At 41.3% G+C, this 20,907-nt stretch overlaps 1 protein-coding gene across 2 annotated transcripts in view; it reads left to right on the forward strand.

Moving 5' to 3' along the window:
• The window catches only part of kdm1a (lysine (K)-specific demethylase 1a), a 38,805-nt gene that overhangs the window by 2,732 nt on the left and 15,166 nt on the right, over nucleotides 1–20,907 (forward strand). For both annotated transcript variants that reach the window (XM_062522283.1, XM_062522284.1), the window contains 8 exons: nucleotides 898–1,063; nucleotides 9,680–9,813; nucleotides 16,265–16,343; nucleotides 16,460–16,552; nucleotides 16,865–16,971; nucleotides 17,294–17,375; nucleotides 17,535–17,629; nucleotides 18,155–18,172. In XM_062522283.1, the coding sequence (XP_062378267.1) occupies nucleotides 898–1,063; nucleotides 9,680–9,813; nucleotides 16,265–16,343; nucleotides 16,460–16,552; nucleotides 16,865–16,971; nucleotides 17,294–17,375; nucleotides 17,535–17,629; nucleotides 18,155–18,172 (774 nt within the window). The remainder of the gene's footprint in view (nucleotides 1–897; nucleotides 1,064–9,679; nucleotides 9,814–16,264; nucleotides 16,344–16,459; nucleotides 16,553–16,864; nucleotides 16,972–17,293; nucleotides 17,376–17,534; nucleotides 17,630–18,154; nucleotides 18,173–20,907) is intronic.

The following is a 20,907-nucleotide window of genomic DNA, read 5'->3' on the forward strand; positions in this document are numbered from 1 at the left end:
AGAAATATTTTCATGCAGAATAGGTGAATATCTGGTTATTAGCTTTACTGCTTGCTTGAGTAGCTTGGTTTGCTCAATGTCCATTTATTAATCCCCTGATCTAAAAAAGTAAAATATTCTTGAATGCGACACAATTGTACCATTTGTTATGGAAATTATTTTTTTTTTTTGTTGGAAAGTTTCTATTTGAGTGGTAACCCTGTATTGCCTGCTTTCACTTTACCAGCCACAATGTTCCGTTTAAAGGAGCCATAATCTGGGGATGTTATTCCGTTTTTTAGTATTCCGAATAAGTAATGTGTTTACATGGCTCAATCTGGGAATATTGTCATCATTACGAATGCATCTGGAATATGGTGTACATGGAAACATAGTCAATGTGGTTGTCATGAAGGATAAAGGTATTTTACACACTAAAGGGCCATGCATACTGTGGATTATTGCCTTGAGCAATATTAACATGTGATTTCTTTTTTTCAACTTTTCTTTTTCACAATCCTACTTTTCCATCAGATCCGTGTGTATTTTCCTACCGGATTTGATCTCTGTCACTCTAGTCAATATTTATTATTCCACAAGTGTAGTGTAACGTTGCGCTTAGTCTGTTTTCTTTTTACAGATGCCGCTTCTGCAAGCTGTGTCGCAGCCTGCACAACAGACACATTTGGTGTAATTCTGGATTAACTGTTTCTCCAGCCAAGTGGGAGGAACTCATCCTTGTCGTAGAAGATGTATAGCATATGTCAACTAGGAAGCACAACTACTTAACCTCTTCTTTTTTGGCACTAACAGGGGCTCAAACAAAGGACAGGGAGATCCTCTCTGCTGATTAGTGTTTCCTATCAGCTGGGCCGGAATATCGTTTTAATGGTGCTTTCATTGTGCCTCCTGTTGCAGGTGGAATATCGCGAAATGGACGAAAGCCTGGCCAACCTCTCGGAGGATGAGTACTACTCGGAGGAGGAGAGGAACGCCAAGGCAGAGAAAGAGCGCAAACAGGTCATCCCTCCTCCGGCTCCTCCTGTTGAGGAGGAGAACGACAGTGAGCCTGAGGAGCCATCAGGTGAGGAGTGAACCTCCTATCAGTTGTCTTCACACTCATTGGTGCCAGCAGATTGTCTTTTGCCCTGAAACTGCAAACTTTTCTCAGTGTGGTTATATTCTTATCCTGTTTATGCAGTGTGACTGTAATGTTGCTGAATAGTCTCTCTGTCGCAGTTGCAGCTGTCACTGTACTGTCTAACAGTTGTTGTACAGCTGTTTGGAAGTCCCAGTGTTTTTGTATCTTTTATGTCCTTGCTATGGTTATGATGCTATAACCTGTTTTGATCGTATGGCCTCCTGTCTTGGTGGGGTTCAGCTAGTGCCTGTGTAGCAGTCAGATCTAAGCTGTAAACAGCCATGTACACTAATTGAGGAGCTGTGCTTTGACTTCATAACTGGCATAAGTTCCCCGTTTACATGGACACGTTTAATCCGATTACAGACAAAGTACTAGCTCAATTGGACTAAAAATGCCACATGCAAACACGTTAACCAATCGGATTCAGCTCAATTGGATTAAATGTATAATTGGATTGAGAGAGGTGGTGTACGCCATTCTAACAATCCAATCTATCAAAAAATTCACCCATGTAAAAAGGTGCTGCGATTGCTGCTGCGAAGCGCTGTGATATTAGCTTGGTCAATTTATGTAAACAAATGAGTTTCCATGGCAACAGTACAACTAAGGGCTTTTAAATGATTACATGATTCAATGCTTGTAAACACAGACTAAATGGCAATGGCATTCTTTAATGTTCATGTAAACATGCCAGTTGAAATCCTTAATCAGATTCATTTCAGTCGGATTTAAATAAAAATGTAAACGCGGCTAGTGGCTATTCCCCCTCACATCTTTCATCTCTCTGTGCCTTTCTCATTTAAGGATGAACCGACATATCAGCCTCGGTTTTGGCTAATGTGGGCCTTGTTGACTGATATTGGCTATGGGCAAATGGGCTCGCACATTGAGAGATAGTGTTGTAATGTAGAGGACTGAAATACTACAAAATGGTTCAGTTGATTCCCTGCATCAAAATGGTATAATTGATGGCCAAGACAAAGTAAAAAAAACAAATTATAATGCGTTTCCCGGTGTTTGCTCCGACGCGCCGCGACAGCGCCCCGGCAGGAGACGCGACTGCTCAACCTCAGGTCAAAGCGCCAAAGTTTGGCCAAGAGGCGAAGCTGCTTCCAGTTTGGCGGCGTTGCCCTCGATTGCCAAATACACTGACGTGACGGGTTGCCTAGGTTCATCAGTGGTATGTCCCAGAGTACCTCCAATGTAAAAATGTGGATGTCTTCCCAAAGAGATATTAGCCAAAATGCACTTTTGCTAATTGCGACGCGCCTTAGGGGCCACATTACACCAAATTTACAGAGGCTACTTTGGACGGTGTCCAAAATCATCCCACCAAATATGGTCTTGATACCTCAAAGCGTTTCCGAGATTTGACCCCACCTCCTGTTTGGAGGTAGCCACTGAAGGAAGGAGGGAGCCTAAGGAACAAGGCATGTTTCTAGAACAAATACGAGTATAGCTATCCTGTTTTGCGGGAACATCCGCAGTTTACTCACTGTTGAATAAGTTGCAATGTGTTATAGCCGCAAATGATGTTCAAATGATTTGATAGGATCAAATTTGGTTTTGATATGTCAAAGCAACCAGGCTGTTACTGGTTAACGTTTCTGAAGATGCGCCAGCCTCTTATATGTCTGGTGTGTGGGAACATTTCGGATTTGAGGTTACCTATGATGACAGAGTTAAGACAGTGTTTCCCACACATAGACTAATTTGTGGCGGTGCACCACAGATTCAGCACCGGCCGCCACATATTACGTTTCGTTGTTCTTTTTTATTTATTTATTTATTATAAATTCTTCCGCAACTTTTGTAGACTATGCGTGCAACTTTACCAAAAATCAACAGTTCTTGTGCAAGAACACAAGCATGTCTGCTTTTTCTGGGAGAATTCTGGAGCGCTCCGCACTGATGGTATCTCCAGTTGTGGAGAATACCCTGTCTGAGGGCGTGGAGGAAGCCTGTGCACATAAGTACTTCTGTGCAAGGTCATAAAGAAGTGGCAAAGTGTCCCTCTTCTGCCACCACCATACAACAGCATCAGAGGACATTGGGATGGCAGGAAGGCCTCTGTACATTCATATTTCCAAGTCCAGACGCTCACCAATGTTCTGGGCCTCTTGGGGTGATCCCTGCTGCAGGTCTGGCTCCTCCGCTCCAAACAGCTCCTCTAGGGCCGTCCTGGGGTGCTTCATGGGTGGAGTCTGAAGTTGAAAGGACCATAAACATATGTTTTAGGTGTGTGGTCTGAATGGATTCTTCAGAATATGCCACAGTAATTATAATGAACTGTGCTTACATAGTCTTCCTCATCCTCCTCCTCCTCATGTTCTTCCTCCACATCCTCATATTGTCTGCTACTAGTCTCTTCTGGCACTAAGGGCTCATTCACACTAGGTCCGCTGGACCGGACCCGGGTTCATTTGGTCCGATGGTCCGGCTGTTTTTGATAGTGTGAACGCAACCGTACCGAACTCGGGTGCGGACCCGGGACCGGACCCGGGTCCGCCTGAAAAGGTGGTCTCGGGTCCGGTTCGCTAGAACCCTGGAGCAGGTTGCTAAGCAAACGTTCTGAAGAATCTAAAGAATCTTTACCTTTGTCTTCTTCATTGCACCGGCTTCTGCTGTGTTGCCAAGTGATATTTGTAAACAGAAGTCTCGAAGTTCGTGTCTAGAAGCATGGTGCTTATGACGCAAACGGACCCGGGTGCGCAGACAAATATGTAATGTGAACACAGACCAACTACGGTAGAAGTAACCGCACTCGGGTCCGGTCCACTTAAACGGACCTAGTGTGAAAGCAACCTAAGTGTAAAAACTCTGTGAGTCACATGCATGGAAACAAGGCTCTACAGGCATCACAATAGAACTGCACCACAGACAGCGACTCAAATACCTCTTCTGCTGTTGTAAGTGAGTCTGCTATTGTTGCAGTCTTCAGCCTGTCCCAGATGGCATCATCATTGCCCATTTCCAGCTTGAACCTCAGGTCCATCACTGTCGCTTCCTCCAGGAATGTCTGGATCTCTTCACCCTTAATTTTAGAAAGCAAGAAACATTCATGTTGAAAAACCTGGGGACATGTTTTTCATTGTCTGAAATCTAACAATCATGAATAACAAATTAATAGAAAGCATGGTACCTGGTAGCGACTGGCGAGATCTGTCCATATCTTCTCTTTGATATTCCTTGAAAAAGCAGAGTCTGTTGGGTTTGTAGTATAATTGCTCTCCAACTTCTTCAAAATGGGCAGAATTTGACCTCTGGTTGGGCTTTTCTCACTGGAGACACAGAGTGTTGATGTGTACAGCACTCGCATCAGCTTGACAAACTACTCTGCCTTCCTAAAGTCATCCGACTGCAATTTCTCCATCAGTCTAAAATAGCAAATAAGTAGCAATAAACACACAAGTCTTCAAACAGTTTTACAATCCACATTTCAAAAAATAAGACCACTTTAAAGAAGTTGCAGAATCAATCACTTACTTTTCCTTCTCCATCATCAGATAGAGAGTATTCCATCGGGTTTTTACGTCAAGAATTAATGCATGCTTGGGCAAGTCTGAAAAACATAACAATAAACATTAACAAAAACCATCAATACCTAGTTAGTAGATGTTGGGTATTTGTAAGAATCTAATGAAAATTAGACACTGACTCAGGAGTTGCTGCTTTTCTGTGAGGACCGTCTTGGCCATGGAGGACTTCCTCATCCACTTAATCACAGAACGTGCCCTTGCTGCCCAGTTGGTGACTGCATTGCATTGGTGAATCTTCTGTGCTGTAAGGTTAAGAGTGTGTGCATAGCAACCGATCTTCACAAACTGCAGCTTCTTCACTGCCACATCCATGTTGCCTGCGTTATCCACAGTGGCTGCCACCATCTTCTCATTAATTCTAAACTCTTCTAAAATCTCTTCAATCTCCTCCGCCACCACAGCACCTGTCTGGGCTTCATACACTGCCTTGGTCTATTTCACTCTGCTTAGTGTAGTGATCACTGACCGTTACATAGTGGTCCTGTGCAATCCTTGTCCACCCATCTGCTGTAATAGCTGCCTTTCTTATATCTCGAAGATCAGAGATGGGGTTGTCCCTTTCCACTTGGTACCAAGCAGGGATCAGGCGGTTTGAATATCCCTTGATGGTGGGTTATATTTGGGTTCGGTTGTAAGGTCCTCGTCATCTCCCTAAAATCATTTAGGAATTAAAGGTGCACTATGAGATCCTTTTTGACGTCACTTCTGTTGACGTTCCATAAACACCAAAACAAAACAAACGCAAGGTGCGCAGGATTTTAGAATGTTCCTTGTGGAGTCGGAATAAATTGTTGCAAATCCGACATCAGCGTTCTATGCTTCCCCCTTCTGTCGGACTGACTGTCAGCTGAGTTATAGCCAGCCTCTGTAACTTGCTAACTTTAAGACCGTTCATTTGGATAACAACGAGATACACTTACTCACGTAACCTTCGGCTGTAGGATAGATTATCGAAACACGTTCTGCGCAAACATTTCGTTTTCCATGAACTTGTTCCATTAACAGGGTACCCGCGGAGTCTTAAAAGTATTAAAAAGGTATTGAATTTAAGTTTCCAGAATTAAGGCCTTGAAAGTATTAAATTTCATCTTCTAAGTCTGAAATTTTTCAACGGAGGTCTTAATTTTCAAAAGAAATGATCACTAGACAAGTCATCACTTAGTCAAATTATCACTAGACTAACATTGTAGCGTAACGTGAACTAAATTCTCTGTGTCCATGATAAGGGTGAAGCTGCGTTGTAGTGCTGCCACTAACGACTCATTTTCTAACGATTAATCTTTCGACTAATTTTTCGATTAGTCGACTAATCTAAACGACTATTTAAAAAAAAAAATCAAGTTTTCGTTATTTTGTTGTGTCCATTTTATTTTTAACTCAACTAAAGGGCCAAAACATGACATATAGCCATTATAGATATGATCATATCAATATCAGCCTACTTTTGTAGAGTTAATAACAGAATTAATTACATTACAGCCGTTAAGAGACGGGAGACCAAAAATAAATAGGGGGTCAATAGCAAAACGATTAGTCGACTAAAAAAATTGGCATCGACTAATTTTCATAATCGATTAGTCCGATTATGTCGATTAATCGCGGCAGCACTACTGCGTTGTGGTGCACGCGCAAACAGTGTGGTTTTCCCAGCACTCGACTAATTTCCTCGTCTTTTTCGCGGCTAGAGGAGGCTATGGCGATTAGCCTAAGCACACTGAATAGGCTTTCTGTTGTAGCTATCACATTTTATTTTCAGTCGTCGACAGTTATGGGGGTAAAATTAGTGATAATGGCGAGTTCAGAAAATCATGCTTACATTTGTTCACCATCTAAAAGACGCGCAAGTCAGCACAGCCGGCAGCTCCGTTTAAAATGTCCCTGCGTAAGCTAATTCTCAGCTGTGATGAAATGTGTTCATAATCAACGTTATATGTCATAAACGTAGCATGCCTATGAAAAGGCTTTGCAGGATTATCCGATGACCAACTTATTGCTTCAATTTGTGTTTTACGTGGGTTCATGCCGTTTTGCGCACGTTTCAAATGTTTAGTTGACTGCGTAATTTATCAGCTACAGCTGTATGATGACATTTCGTTCCGTGCATAAGGCTTAACAACTAGGCTACTGTCACTCTACACGCCCTATGTCACGTTTTAATTTGTGAACTGGGCCAACAGAGTCCATTGTATTTATTGTTTTTGGTTTGTTTTGCTCATTTATTGTGGATATTTAAAAATATCTTCCAATTTCAGCTCCATATTCTTTAGAAATACAAGTTATTGATCTTCCACAAGGTGTACCTGCATTATCTTGTAAACTCTTATTTTGTTATGTCGAACACTCAAAAGTAGAATTATTTGAGATTTAATCTGGTGTTCAATATGATTTAATCTTCTCTGATGGGTGCGACAAAGGTATTAAATTTCACTTGAAATGGTATTAAAAAGGTCTTAAAAAGTCTTAAATTTAGGTTTAACAATCCTGGGGGTACCCTGATTAAGTCTAAGTAGTCAGGCTTTTTAAAACACTGCTAGCTGGTATAAAACGAGTGGAAAAGCCAGGCCACAGGCAGCCCTAGGCAAACATACCAATGATTTCCATGCAAACTGAAAATTGGACGAGGAGTTGTGTTGGATTAATCCATTCACAGTTAGCGATTACAGTGGCACCTGGAAATTATGCATTCATTCATCATGTCACGGGCAGACATTTTTTTGGGGGGTGTGAGGTCTCTGTTAAACGATTCCCCCCCTCTTAATCCCCCATAAATGCCAGTGGCCTAGGTCTAGTGAGGGAAATTAGCTTTATTTGTTCAAATATGACGAGGAGGATCCCAACGAATTTCCTTCCACATCATCGGAAATCCTTAAATAAACAGTCTGATAGTCTATGGCGCTGCCATATCATACTAAACATGCCTTAAACTTCGTCAAACGATTTTATGTCCCGACTCGACTGTATGTGGCCTCGACACTTTGCGCACAGTAGCCTAGGCCTAGAGATAAAGAAAGGGAGCGATGAGCGACATCTTTAGCCTACTGTCTATGAACGACACAGCACAGCAGCCAATTTTGAAAAAAACGGATACCGTAAGACCAAGTTAACTATAAGGATAGCCTACGCTAGGCTGTCGTGGTTAGTAGGCTAGGCTGTCTGTCAATGTTGCAGTTGAGAGAAATAAGATAATATGGGCAACAATGAACCTATTCTCTCAAGTCAGTCGACAACGAAAGATAGGTAGGCTACAATATGATGCAATCGGATCGGTCTTAAATTAAGCTATGGCATAGGCTTCTTGCAAACGACCGCTACAGGCATCAAGCTTGTGTCTTTTTGTGCTTTCACAGACTGCACAACAAGCTTTCACTGGAGGCAGCATATGCGGCGTGTTTTACGATTATGATTATGATCACTGCTTCTTCATTAGGCTACTCACAACACCTGTTCGGTCCTGTTCTGGACTCCCGTTTGAAAAGTAGGCTTATAGTGGTTGTCGTACCTTGTTACTTGACTTAGCCTACATTATAGTGATTGGTAATGCGCCAGTGGCCGTAAACAAAGGTTAACTTAGCCGTACTAAACAAAGTGCTTGCAACTCGTTTGAAGTTGCCAACTTTATCTCAGTCTATTATTTTAATAAATGAAGAGTTATTTTCCAAAATACTATCCACAATTGTAATGCATTTTCATGAATCACTTTTTAAATGTAGGTTTCCAAGTAATTTCAATGGAACTGTAATTGGGTTATTGTTATTCATCTATTCTTATTGTGTCATACAGTATGTTGTCTTTTTAACTAATACAATGTTTTACACAGCAACCTTTTTACATTTACATGCAATGGTAATTCCTTCCATGGAAATATATTTTCTAGTTATTATTATTATTATTATTATTATTAAAAGGTAATCTAATGTCCTATTGGTGTATAGCCAACCACCATGAACAAAATGGATTAGAGATTGGCTTCACGTGGAAAACAAATGAATATAGAATCAGGCTTTGTGTCACATGATTCTTTGGGAGTGATTTACCCAGAATGCTCAGGTCAATACAAATCGTCCGAAACACACCGTCACTGTGAAAACTCTTGTGAGTTCGACTATATATAGAAAATGAACTTCCTCAGTAACTATCAGCGAGTGAGTCCATACATGAAGCCTCGGGATGAGGCACCGTTGCGGATAATCCGTCATCCAATCAATCTGTCCCGTTGCGGACTATCTCCCGACATCCAACTACTGTGGCTGAATGACGTTGAACCGTAATGATGGGTAGCCTAATGATACTGTAATTCCGTTGCAGGAATTCTACAGGACTGTAGCAATTCTCCTTGTCAGTTTTACAAGAATGGCCATACTTTGGATTAAAAAAAAAAATCAACATTGTATCTCAAATCACTCTGAAATGTTTTTTTGGCATTCCTAAGCAATTTAAGATGAGCTTTTCCTATTAATTACATACATTTGCCAACACACACATTTTTGCTAATTATAGAGCCACTGACAGACCAAATAACATCAAATGTATTGAGGGTGCTTTGGATGGGGTCTCGAGTCATCCCACCAAATATGGCTTTCATACGTCAAAGCATTTCCAAGATAGGCACACGCTTGGACGTATGAAGGCGAGATTAAGGTGCACTAATAAGAAAATATTGGTGTCAACAGCTAGCCTGGGTGTTCCCATCCTGCCTTGCGCGGTGATTTGATTCATGCTGCTAAGGCAGTCTGGAAACGACCGCTCAAATTTTTGCCTGAGATAGGGGACCAATCACAGAACAGGGGGGAAAGCAAGACGATGATGAGCTATGCACAGACGCATTTGATAGACAATGAACGGATTTGGGCATTTTTTCAAATACGAAAAAATGAACGTTTGGTCGCCAGACCACATCTCATTTGAGAAGTGGTAGGTGCTAGTCAGGCTAGTCATCAGCAATTATTGGACAAATTGTTTATTTAAATGTTGGTGTACACCCAGATTGTCACATTCCTGTTCTCATTCTGTCCTTCAGGTTTGGAGGGTGCGGCATTTCAGAGTCGCCTCCCCCATGACCGCATGACCTCGCAGGAGGCTGCCTGCTTCCCAGACATCATCAGTGGGCCGCAGCAGACACAGAAGGTCTTCCTCTACATCCGCAACCGCACGGTATGCCTCCGACCTCATGCCTGCCCGTGCCCGTAACAGGGGGTTTCCAAGGTCGCATAAGCTGTGGGTAGCCTTGTCTGAAGGCATAGAAGATTTTGATTGATTGATTGATTGATTGATTCTTTATTGAACAATATCATGTGTTCAAAAGGATATAAAAAAACACAATAAAGCCCAAAGGCTTGTTTCCATTGTGGTCCTCAGGATGGAAGGGGACTAACAGCACATAGACTAAAACATTAAAGGAAAAGGGGGAAGGGGTCAAACAAGATACAAAAACAAAAACAGACAAAGGACTTAAAGGCAAGCCAAAAGCAGACATGGACATGCGCTACAAAACACAATAATAACTAAGACAGACAGACAAGCAGACATACAGCCATATGCTTTCTATTCCTAGTGCTTCAGATTTTTTTATTTTGTTTATAAGTTTAATAACCATTTCTTTATTGAAGACTTAAAATGAGAGTAGGAGCTTAAAATGAGGAGCTCAGCTGTTTAAGGTTGGGAGGTAATCCATTCCACAAGACAGCTGCCGAGTATAGGAAAGAATACTTTCCCATACAGCTCTTAAAGAGGAATAATGCAGGATTGGCGATTTCAGCTCTGGTTTCGGTTTCGTTTTTCGTTTTCGCTCGTTTTATGCTTGCATATTTCTCTGCAGAGCTTCCCCGACAGCTTTAGCGTGTATATTTATACATATATAGGCTATATATAAATATATAAATTGCAAGCATGGTTCTTCTTGTTCCTTTTGCGTCTCTGACTTCCAGATGTAAACAGCAGACGATCGTTTATCAGAAAGTTGCAAGGTTGTAATATCGGATAGGGACACTAGGGGCGGGAGCAAATGTGACTGTTTTCGATAAAACTGGTCAGTCAAGCAAAACAACGATTTCTAAGCGATTTTATGACTATGAAAAAGTTGCATAGTAGTGATGCGCGGTTCAGCCCATTACCCGCGGATATCCGCGGGTTTACCCGCGGGTCGGGCGGATTTGGGTAGGCCTAATAGTTTTTTCTAAATATTGCGGGTGGGTCGGGTCAAAAAAGTAAAAATGCACATTTCTCACTTGTTAACTTCCGACATATTAGGTGGCGATGCGCCTGCAATACAGGAGGTGTGGTCGAGCGCAAAACATAATTTCTCCTAAATTCAGCACCCAATTGCGCCATGCGTGACTGACTGAAAAAGTCAATCGCGCATTCGCTACTTTATGGACATGGAGCCTAATGATCTGGGATATCGAAGGTTGTGCACAATGCGAGAACACCTCGCTTCTGTCATAGGCTACACGAATAAACAACTGTGCTTGTTAAATGCTTGGCAGTGTTAAACGCAAAAGTAGGCTAGCCTATGAAGTTGCAAGGGGAAATATGAATGGAAACTTGTTATGAAGATGAGATTTAACACTAGCTATGTCTAGGCTGCAGATTATGAATGGTGTGGAGGAGCGCAGATTGTCAAAATGACCGATCATTGTAACCCGCTGTTGTCCTCATGTGGGCTAATTAGGCTAGGAAAGACGTTAAATGCGTTTTTTCCTTTCCGCGGGTCGGGTCGGATTTGGGTCACAATTCGAACATATTTTTGCGGATTGGGCGGGGCGGTTTGGATCTCCTGAAAAGTCGGGTTGGGGCGGGTTTTAAAAAAAGCCCACCCGCGCATCACTATTGCATAGGGTCTCTTTAAAACGGCAGAGTCTGTAGTCTGTGAGACTCCCCCTGGTGGAATACTTATGTGTATCACTAATTTTAGAAAAGTAATTACATAAATACACTGCTCAAAAAAATAAAAGGAACGCTTTGAAAACACATCAGATACATCATGCTGGATATCTATGTTGATATGGACTGGTAAATGTGTTACGAAATGAAAGAAGGGTGTTGGATGGACCAAAACATATTGTCTGAGAGGTGTTCTATTGCATTTAAGTCAGGGAAGTGTGGGGGACAGTCAATGATATAAATTCCTTAATCCTCCAGGAACTGCCTGTACAATCTCGCCACATGTGGCCATCATTGTGCACCAGGAGAAACGCAAGGCCCACTGCACCAGTACAGGGTCATAACGTTTCATCCCGATACCTAAGAGCAGTGAGGGTGCCGTTGTCTTGCCCACAGAGGTCTGTGCATCCCTCCATGGGTATGCCTCCCAGACCATCACTAAGCCACCACCAAACCGGTCATGCTGAATGACGTTGCAGGCAGCATCATGTTCTCCACGACATCTCCAGACCCTTTCATGTCTGTCACATGTGCTCAGGGTGATCCTGCTCTCATCTGTGAAGAGCACAGGGCTCTAGTGGCAGACCTGCCAATTTTGCATTCTATGGCAAATGTCAATTGAGCTCCACGGTGCTGGGCAGTGAGCACAGGTCCCTAGAGGCCATGGGGCTCTCAGGCCACCTTCATGAAGTCTGTTTCTGACAGTGTGGCCAGAGGCATTCACATCAGTGACCTGCTGGAGGTCATTCTGTACTGTCCCTCCTTGCACAAAAGAGCAGATACTGGTCCTCCTACTGGGTTAAGGACCTTCTGCCACCCTGCCCTGCTCTCCTAGAGCAACTGCCTGTCTCCTGGAATCTCCTCCATGCTCTTGAGACTATGCTGGGAGACACAGCAATCTTTCTGGCCATGGAACACACTGGTGTGCCATTCTGGAGGAGTTGGACTACCTGTGCAACCTCTGTAGGCTCCAGATATTGGCTTATGCTACCAGTAGTAACACTGACCCTATCCAAATGCAAAACTAGTGAAACATCAGTCAAGAAGGATAAAGATGAAAAAATTACCAGTTGCCACCACCTGTAAAACCATTCCTGTTTTGGGGGTCGTCTCACAGTTGGTCCTCTAGTACACCTGTAGTAAATGTTGTTGACATCAAAGCAGGTCAACCTGATTCACAACCACCTCTGTTGCATAACTGGCAAAATCAATATCCCACAAGTGTGACTGACTTGATGCTATACTCCTATGAACAAGTGTTCCCTTTATTTTTTTAGCAGTGTACTTGGGTGCCAGATTATTTCTTATTTTGTAAACTAAACATAGTTTGAGTTGTGAAACCCTCTCTTCCACTTTGAGCCACCTAATTCTGGAGAAATGGTCAGGAAGAAGATGAGTTCTTGGATGGAGTTTAAGTATCACTCTGATTAGTTAATTTTGACAAATCTGAAGCTTGTTTTTGAGACCTTTGGTAGTTCCAGTGAACCAAGATGTACAGGCATAGTCAAGATGGCATTGGATCAGAGCATCGACCAGGATTTTTAAGGTGTTTCTATCTAAGAGGCTGGATATTCTTGCCAGGAATTTAGTCCTTTGACTGACCTTTGATATTACTTTTTGAGCCATACCCTCCCCTGACAGTTTGTTGTCTAGTATACAGCCCAAGTAAGTGACTGATTCCTTGGCCATAATTTCAACATCACCCACGACTACCCTAAATTCCAAACAATTTATCAGCTTGCCTCTGGACCCAAAAAGAATAGACTCTGTTTTGCCTAGGTGAAGGGACAGCTTGTTGTCTACCAACCAATCCCTGAGGTTAAGAAGCTCTAAATCAAGGAGCCTTTCTACTTCTGATTTATCTTTATGAGCACCTAGAATAGCTGAGTCATCTGCAAATAAAAACAAGTCTATGGCTGACTGCATATCATTAACATATAACAAAAAGAAAAGAGGACCTAAAAGACTGCCCTGGGGAACTCCACAAGTTAATTTAAGTGGAGTGGACAAGGTCCCTTCCATATCTACCACCTGTTCTCTGCCAACCAGGTATGATTTTACCCATTGGAGTGATGTATGAGAGTATCCCAAAGCTTTGAGCTTAATTAAAATGATATCATGCTGAACTGTATCAAAGGCTTTTTGGAGGTCTATTAGCACCATGCCACAAAAGTTCCCCTCTTCCACCTCTCTCCTAATAAAGTCTGTAAGATAAAGCAGACAGTTATCAGTGGAGTGGGCTTTTCTAAAACCAGATTGAAAGTCAAATAAAAGGTTCTGCTCTACTAAGTAACTGTCTATTTGCTCATAGATAATCCTTTCAACAATTTTTGATATTGAACACAGGATAGATACAGGGCGAAAATTTCCAGGATCAGATTTGGGCCCCTTTTTAAATAAAGGTATTACTCTTGCCACCTTAAGTTTATTGGGGAAATGATTGTTTTCAATGGATAAATTAATAAGATTAGGTTATGACAGGAGTCATTACTTCAGCAGCATCCCTGAGAAATCTAGCAGGGATGTTGTAAAATCCGGTAGCCTTAGTAGGATTTAGACTTTTAAGTTTTTTTAGTACCAACTCCTCTGTTACTTGTTTAAAATAAAAAGCATTTGTTTGGACTCCCTTTTCTTCATAAAACTTGTGTACCCTCTGTGGGTCACTAAAAGCACCAGATGTAAATGGAAGCTTCTGCACCAGATTACTTTTTGTTAATTGTTGTAAAGAAACTATTAAAAGTATTTGCCACCACTTTTTTTATCATACAATTTGAACCCATTCATATCTAGGCCTATTTTACCTTGTTTCTGTCTAGGGTTCTCTTTTGTCTCTAAAGGCCTAAGAGTTGCCCACAATTTCTTGGGGTCCTTTTTATGTTCCTCAATTTTAGACTTTAAAAAATCCCTTTTCGCCTCATCCACCATTCGTTGAACCTTATTTCTAAGTATCTTATATTCTTTTAAAAGAACTGGCAGTTTGGATCGTTTAAACTCACTTAGGATTTTGTTCCTTGCGTGAATGGCGTCTAAGATATCATTATTTATCCAAGCCTGAGATCTCTGTTTAATCCTGGTCACTTTTAATGGAACTACCTTATCAAGAACTTCCAAGAAAATAGACTAAAAACGATCCTATGCCTATGGTCATTTCCATCCAGTTTATATTACTAAGTGCATCCTGAAAGTTGTTAACATCATATCCTTTTAAACATTTAATTGGAGCCCTCTTAACTTTCCTTGTACATCAGGTTAAAAAATGATCACTAATTCAATATACAATAACACCACTTTGCAAGATCTTACATGTATCAGATACCATGATATGGTCAATAGCAGTTTGGCTATGTTCAGTTATTCTTGTTGGAACATTAATCAGTTGGGTTAGACCATGCATTTTAAAGGAACACTTCACCGTTTTTTCATATTAAACTATGTTATTACCTTAATTAAGACGAGTTGATACATACCTCTCACGTTTCAATGCGTGCACTCACTGGCTCTGGCGCGCGGCGCAACTTTGATAGCATTTAGCTAGCCCAATGCATTCATTAGGATCCAAACAGAGATGAAGTTAGAAGCAACCAAACACCTCCATGTTTTCCCTATTAAAATACAGTTACACGAGTAGTCACACGTCCAAGTATGGTGAGACAAAATAAAACGTGGTGTATTTCTAAGCACCTTTCCTGTGTGGCGGAATAACAATTGGGAGCACTTAGACTCGGCGCAGTAATATCCTCAATCCAAAGTGAAACTGAAAGTGCAAGAGTGAGGATATTACTGTGCCACACAATATAGTTTTATCCCTCTTACCTGCTTAGAAATGCACCATGTTTTATTTTGTCCCTTTTATTTTGAACTGGGCTAGTCAAGTGCTATGAAAGTTGCGCTGCACGCCAGCGCCAGTGACTGCACGCATTGAACCGTGAGAGGTGTGTATCAACTCGTCTTAGTTAAAGGAATGGTTTGGTATTTTACACTTTAAGCCCGTTTTCTATTTTGCCTAGCATGAAAACGAGTGTTTGACAACGAAATCTCGACGATTGAGCCTGTTTGTGGAATTTGGCAGCTTTAGAATGGAGCTCTGCATTGCTTTAACATTGCTCGCTTTGTGCATGGACTATTCTGTCCTTAAAACACCCCTAAACGTTCGTTTTTAAAAATGTGCAGCTCACCGAGTGGTTACTGGTCTTCAACGATCTTCTATAGCAAGTTTCACAGTGAAACTCAAATTGTTGTGTTATATTAGGCACACACGGTTGTGAGGTATTTGAAAAAGTACTTCCGGGATTTCGAAAATCCCTGATAAAAGATGACAAGCTATATTTCGCTGCTAAACTTGCTATAGAAGATCGTTGAAGACCAGTAACCACTCGGTGAGCTGCACATTTTCGTCATTTCAATCGTCGAGATTTCGGTGTCAAACACTCGTATTCATGCTAGGCAATACAGAAAACGGGCTTGAAGTGTAAAATACCGAAATATTCCTTTAAGGGAATAACGTAGTTTAATATGAAAAAAACGGTGAAGTGTTCCTTTTAAATTGTTTTTTTTGTCAAGCTGAGCCTGAAACTTGGTGATAGTTGGCTCCTGTACTTCTGAGAGTGAGGTGATGGATATATGGATGCATAAATAAAAACAGTTGTGAGAACACGTAGATGTGCCTTGGTGCTTTTGGACTGTGTGTGTGATATGTGATGTCTGTCTGTCTCCTCCGATGCAGCTCCAGCTGTGGCTGGACAACCCCAAAATCCAACTGACTTTCGAGGCCACTGCTCAGCAGCTGGAGGCTCCCTACAACAGTGAGTGGCCATGATGGCTTTTACAGCTGTCTCTCTGCTAGCACTATGATATATCTTGTATTGAGAGGGTTTCCATATCTCATGTATGCTATATCTCGCTTTTCTTCTGGACTTAGGTGATACTGTCCTGGTCCATAGGATTCACAGTTATCTGGAGAGGCAAGGTCTCATCAACTTTGGCATCTACAAGCGAGTCAAGCCCCTGCCAAGTGAGTTGTATAGAGAGTCTTTCTGAGAATAATAAGCTTTAGAAATGTAAAACTCTTGAACTTCTTACCATGGTCAACAAAGTTTCAGAATTTCTTTTTTTTAGAAGTTAATTTGACCAAACAATGAAAAATGTTGAGGTTTGACAAAAGCAAAAAAATAATTATCAAGATGCTGCCCATCTTTATTTATTTGTGTGTAAGGAAGTTGATACATTTGCGCATTATGACATGAAGATTTTATTGTGTAGTAGTGGTAAGGCAGTAAAAGCCCGCTTTAGAACTTCCTGTCTAACACCCTGCATCCCTGCACAGCTAAGAAGACAGGTAAGGTGATCATCATTGGTGGAGGGGTGTCGGGACTGGCAGCTGCTCGCCAACTGCAGAGTTTTGGCATGGACGTGACTGTGCTGGAGGCCAGGGTGGGTAGAGGTCACACGTGCCATAGTCAGACAATTATAAAAAACTATGTGGCTTGTCTTTATTATGTACAATATTCTTCATCATTTACATTTGTGAGCCAACACACACTGATAGTTTGTGGTCATCATGCTAGTTTTTAAAGGTTTTAAAGGTATTGTTGAAGTTATCATGGGTAGTCTTTAGTTTCTCAATTGGTCGTTTTAAATGGTCTTGTGACTAGTGTCCTGTGTTTGTTCTGTGGGAATAATGATGGGAGAAAATACTTTGATTTGGGTTTCCGGAGTTTGAGACTAATTTTGCAACCTGCTTTTTCTCTGGTAGGACCGTGTTGGAGGGAGAGTAGCCACTTTCCGTAAGGGCAATTATGTGGCAGACCTTGGTGCCATGGTGGTAACTGGGCTAGGTAAGACAATGATGGTATAGTCATTTAAGACGTTTTGCTCACTACTGTATAAGTTCCCCACCAGATGGTGCTATTCATCACATAGATGGTGCTGTTCTTGCAGTCAGCCCTGTTGGTCTAGCATTGGCCTTACATTTTTCTCTCCGTGGCGCTGCTCAGGCGGAAACCCCATGGCTGTGGTCAGCAAGCAGGTCAACATGGAGCTGGCCAAGATCAAACAGAAGTGTCCACTCTACGAGGCTAATGGCCAAGCTGTAAGTTTGGCTGCATATGTGTGTGTTTGTTCTTAGGTCGTCATCCTCTTAGCCCTTTTCTCTTATTCATTTCAGTTCTGTCCTTTCCTCTTCTATTCTCATGTTGAATGGTGAAATTTTAACTTTTAGTGACTCACTTTTAGTGAATTTTAAAGAATGTTTCATTTGAAGTATTTTACATTTCACATGTTGCCAGCATGCAGTCTTGTCTCTGTCGTTTGCATGGTCCAGTCCTTACTTCAACAACAACCATAGTGCCTGATATCGTCAGTAAAGAGAGTGTGTTCGGTGCGGTCCGACGATGCATCTCAGTATTAGGATCTACTGATGACCCCTTTCCTAGTTTCCTGTTTCATATGGAGGTGTTCACATCCTCCTTCCATCTATGCAGCCCAGTAGCATGGAGAAGCCTGAATAGTGTCAATATGTGTCTGATATTTTTTACCTTTGACCTTTAAAACCCTGTCATGTGACTGCCAGTGTTGTAATTCTCTCACTCTCACTCTGTCTGCCCTCTTTCTCAAGGGGGAACGCTGCACCAGTGTAAGTACTCTTTTATATAAATCAAATACAGTCATTTCCTGTGTATTACTGCATTGTGTATAAGCCGCAGGACAGTGTTTTATAACAAGTTAAAAGAAACAAAACCACATTAATACCATATTAACTGCCCTCGTGTATTAACCTCATAGCTGAATACATTTTGCAAAATCAATTTAAGCCGTGGCTAATCGTTGGGAAATTATGGTATTATGCTCTCTTACTGTACTTCAGATGAACACACACACCATTAAAGAATAATGTGGGATCATCCCTTTTCTGAGATACGTCATTGCTTTTGATGCTCTTTATTGTTACTGTTACATTGAGCTCAATGCAAATCAAACAGGCTTATAGGCTAACTGGAAAAAGCACCATGCCAGTCTCTAGCTATGGTGAAGGGTATGTGATGATGTGGGGCTATTTTAATTCCAAAGGCCAAGGGAACTTTATCAGGATGCATAATATCCTGGATCCATGAAATAGCTGGCCTTTAAAAATAAAAACATATAAAAAATCCTCCTGCTCCTATGGGAATTTAACATAGGGGTCAATTACTTATGCTCCCTGTATTTAAGGAAGAACATTTATCTATTTACGGTACATTCTTCAATCACAAAGAAAATGAGTGTCCTTAGCGGTTTGATTTTTACTCATTTTTTTAATTAAGGCATTACAATCAATTCTCAAAAGATGATTTTATATTCCTCTTTTTAGTCAACTTTAGCATGGGTATGAATACTTACTATAGGCACTGTACAGTGGGGAGCACATGTATTTGATACCATGCTAAAACAGGAATATAAAATCATCATTTGACAATTGATCTTAATGCCTTAAAGGAATAGTTTGGAATTTTGGACATAGGACCTCATTTCCAACTTTACCGAGGTGATATAGATCGGTGGAGACCGTTTTTATCGCGTTTAGCCCCCTCCTTCAGTTGCAGCGTCCCCCTTTGCCTTAGCTGGTTCTGAGCTAACACATTTCTACGGTAACATCAGTCTGACATCAACAACAGTCTTACTCACTCCACCGCACACCCGAGACAAGTCAATTAAAACGTCAGACTATCGATATACATGTCCGTGTTGATAGAATCATTTTAGAAATAAAACTAACCTTGCAACTCAATGATTTATTACATTTTGAGGGACTAGTTTCTCAATATCAATCCGCCACTGCCATACAGGGAACAAAGTAGGCTATTGCAATGCGATGCAAGGTTAGTTTTATTTCTAACATTGTTCTATCAACACAGGCATGTGCATCGATAGTCTGAAGTTATAAATTATTTGTTTCGGGTGTTCTGTGGAGTGTTTTCAGTGGCAGGCTGGATGTTACCGTTGACTTGCGTTATCTCGGCACCTAGGTTAGCACGAGATGAACGCTGCAACTCAAGGAAGGGCAGAAATTCACTGAAATGGTCTTCACCGACCTATATCATCCCGACTAAGTTGGAAATGAGGTCCTATGTCCAAAATTCCGAACTATTGCTTTTATTAAAAAAATTAGTAAAAATGAAACTGCCAAGGACACCAATTGTCTTTGTGATTGAAGAATGTATCGTAAATAAATAAATGTTTTCCTTAAATGCTAGGGGAAGGAAGTATTTGACCCCCTATATAGCCCTATGGGAATTTAACACATAGGGATAACATAGGGGCAGGCCGTTTTATTTTATTTTTAAAGGCCATTTATTTCATGGATTCAGGATACTATGCATCCTGATAAAGTTCCTTTGACCTTTGGAACTAAAATAGCCCCACATCATCACACACCCTTCACCATACCAGAGATTGGCATGGTGTTTTGTTCGGTTTGTTCAGTTAGCCTATTAGCTGGTTTGATTTGCATTGAGCTCAATGAGCATCGAACAGGCTAATAGGCTAACTGAACAAAACACCATGCCAATCTCTAGGTATGGTGAAGGGTGTGTGATGATGTGGGGCAATTTTAGTTCTAAAGACCAAGGGAACTTGATCAGGATGCATAGTATCCTGGATCCATAAAATAAGTGGCCTTTAAAAATAAAAAACTGCCTGCCCCTATGCTAACCCTATGTGTTAAATTCCTATAGGGTTACATAGGGGTGCCAATATTTTTGACCCCAGTATTTTGGGAAGATGCTCATTGAGCTCAATGCAAATCAAACAGGCCAATAGGCCTACTGGAAAAAGCACCATGCCAATCTCTAGCTATGGTGAAGGGTATGTGATGATGTGGGGCTATTTTAATTCCAAAGGCCAAGGAACTTTATCGGGATGCATAATATCCTGGATCCATGAAATAGCTGGCCTTGAAAAATAAAAATCTGCCTGCCCCTATGTTAACCCTATGTGTTAAATTCCCATAGGATGACATTGGGGGTCAAATACTTCCTTCCCCCTAGCATTTAGGAAGAACATGTATTTATTTACGATACATTCTTCAACCAGAAAGAAAATTGGTATACTTGGCGGTTTTATTTTTACTTTGAATTAAGACATTAAGATCAATTGTCAAATTATGATTTTATATTCCTCTTTTTAGGCAACTTTAGCATGGTATCAAATACATTGTGTGTGTGTGTGTGTGTGTGTGTGTGTGTGTGTGTGTGTGTGTGTGTGTTGCATTGAGCTCAATATATAAATAAATAAATAGATAAATTACCTTACTATTACTGTTCGTGTGTAAGAGATCCTGTGTAGGTGCTCCCATCCCTGATACTTTGAGGGACTGTCTGAATGAGGGTTAGT

Source organism: Sardina pilchardus, chromosome 20 (assembly GCF_963854185.1).
Source record: "Sardina pilchardus chromosome 20, fSarPil1.1, whole genome shotgun sequence".
Taxonomy (NCBI): domain Eukaryota; kingdom Metazoa; phylum Chordata; class Actinopteri; order Clupeiformes; family Clupeidae; genus Sardina; species Sardina pilchardus.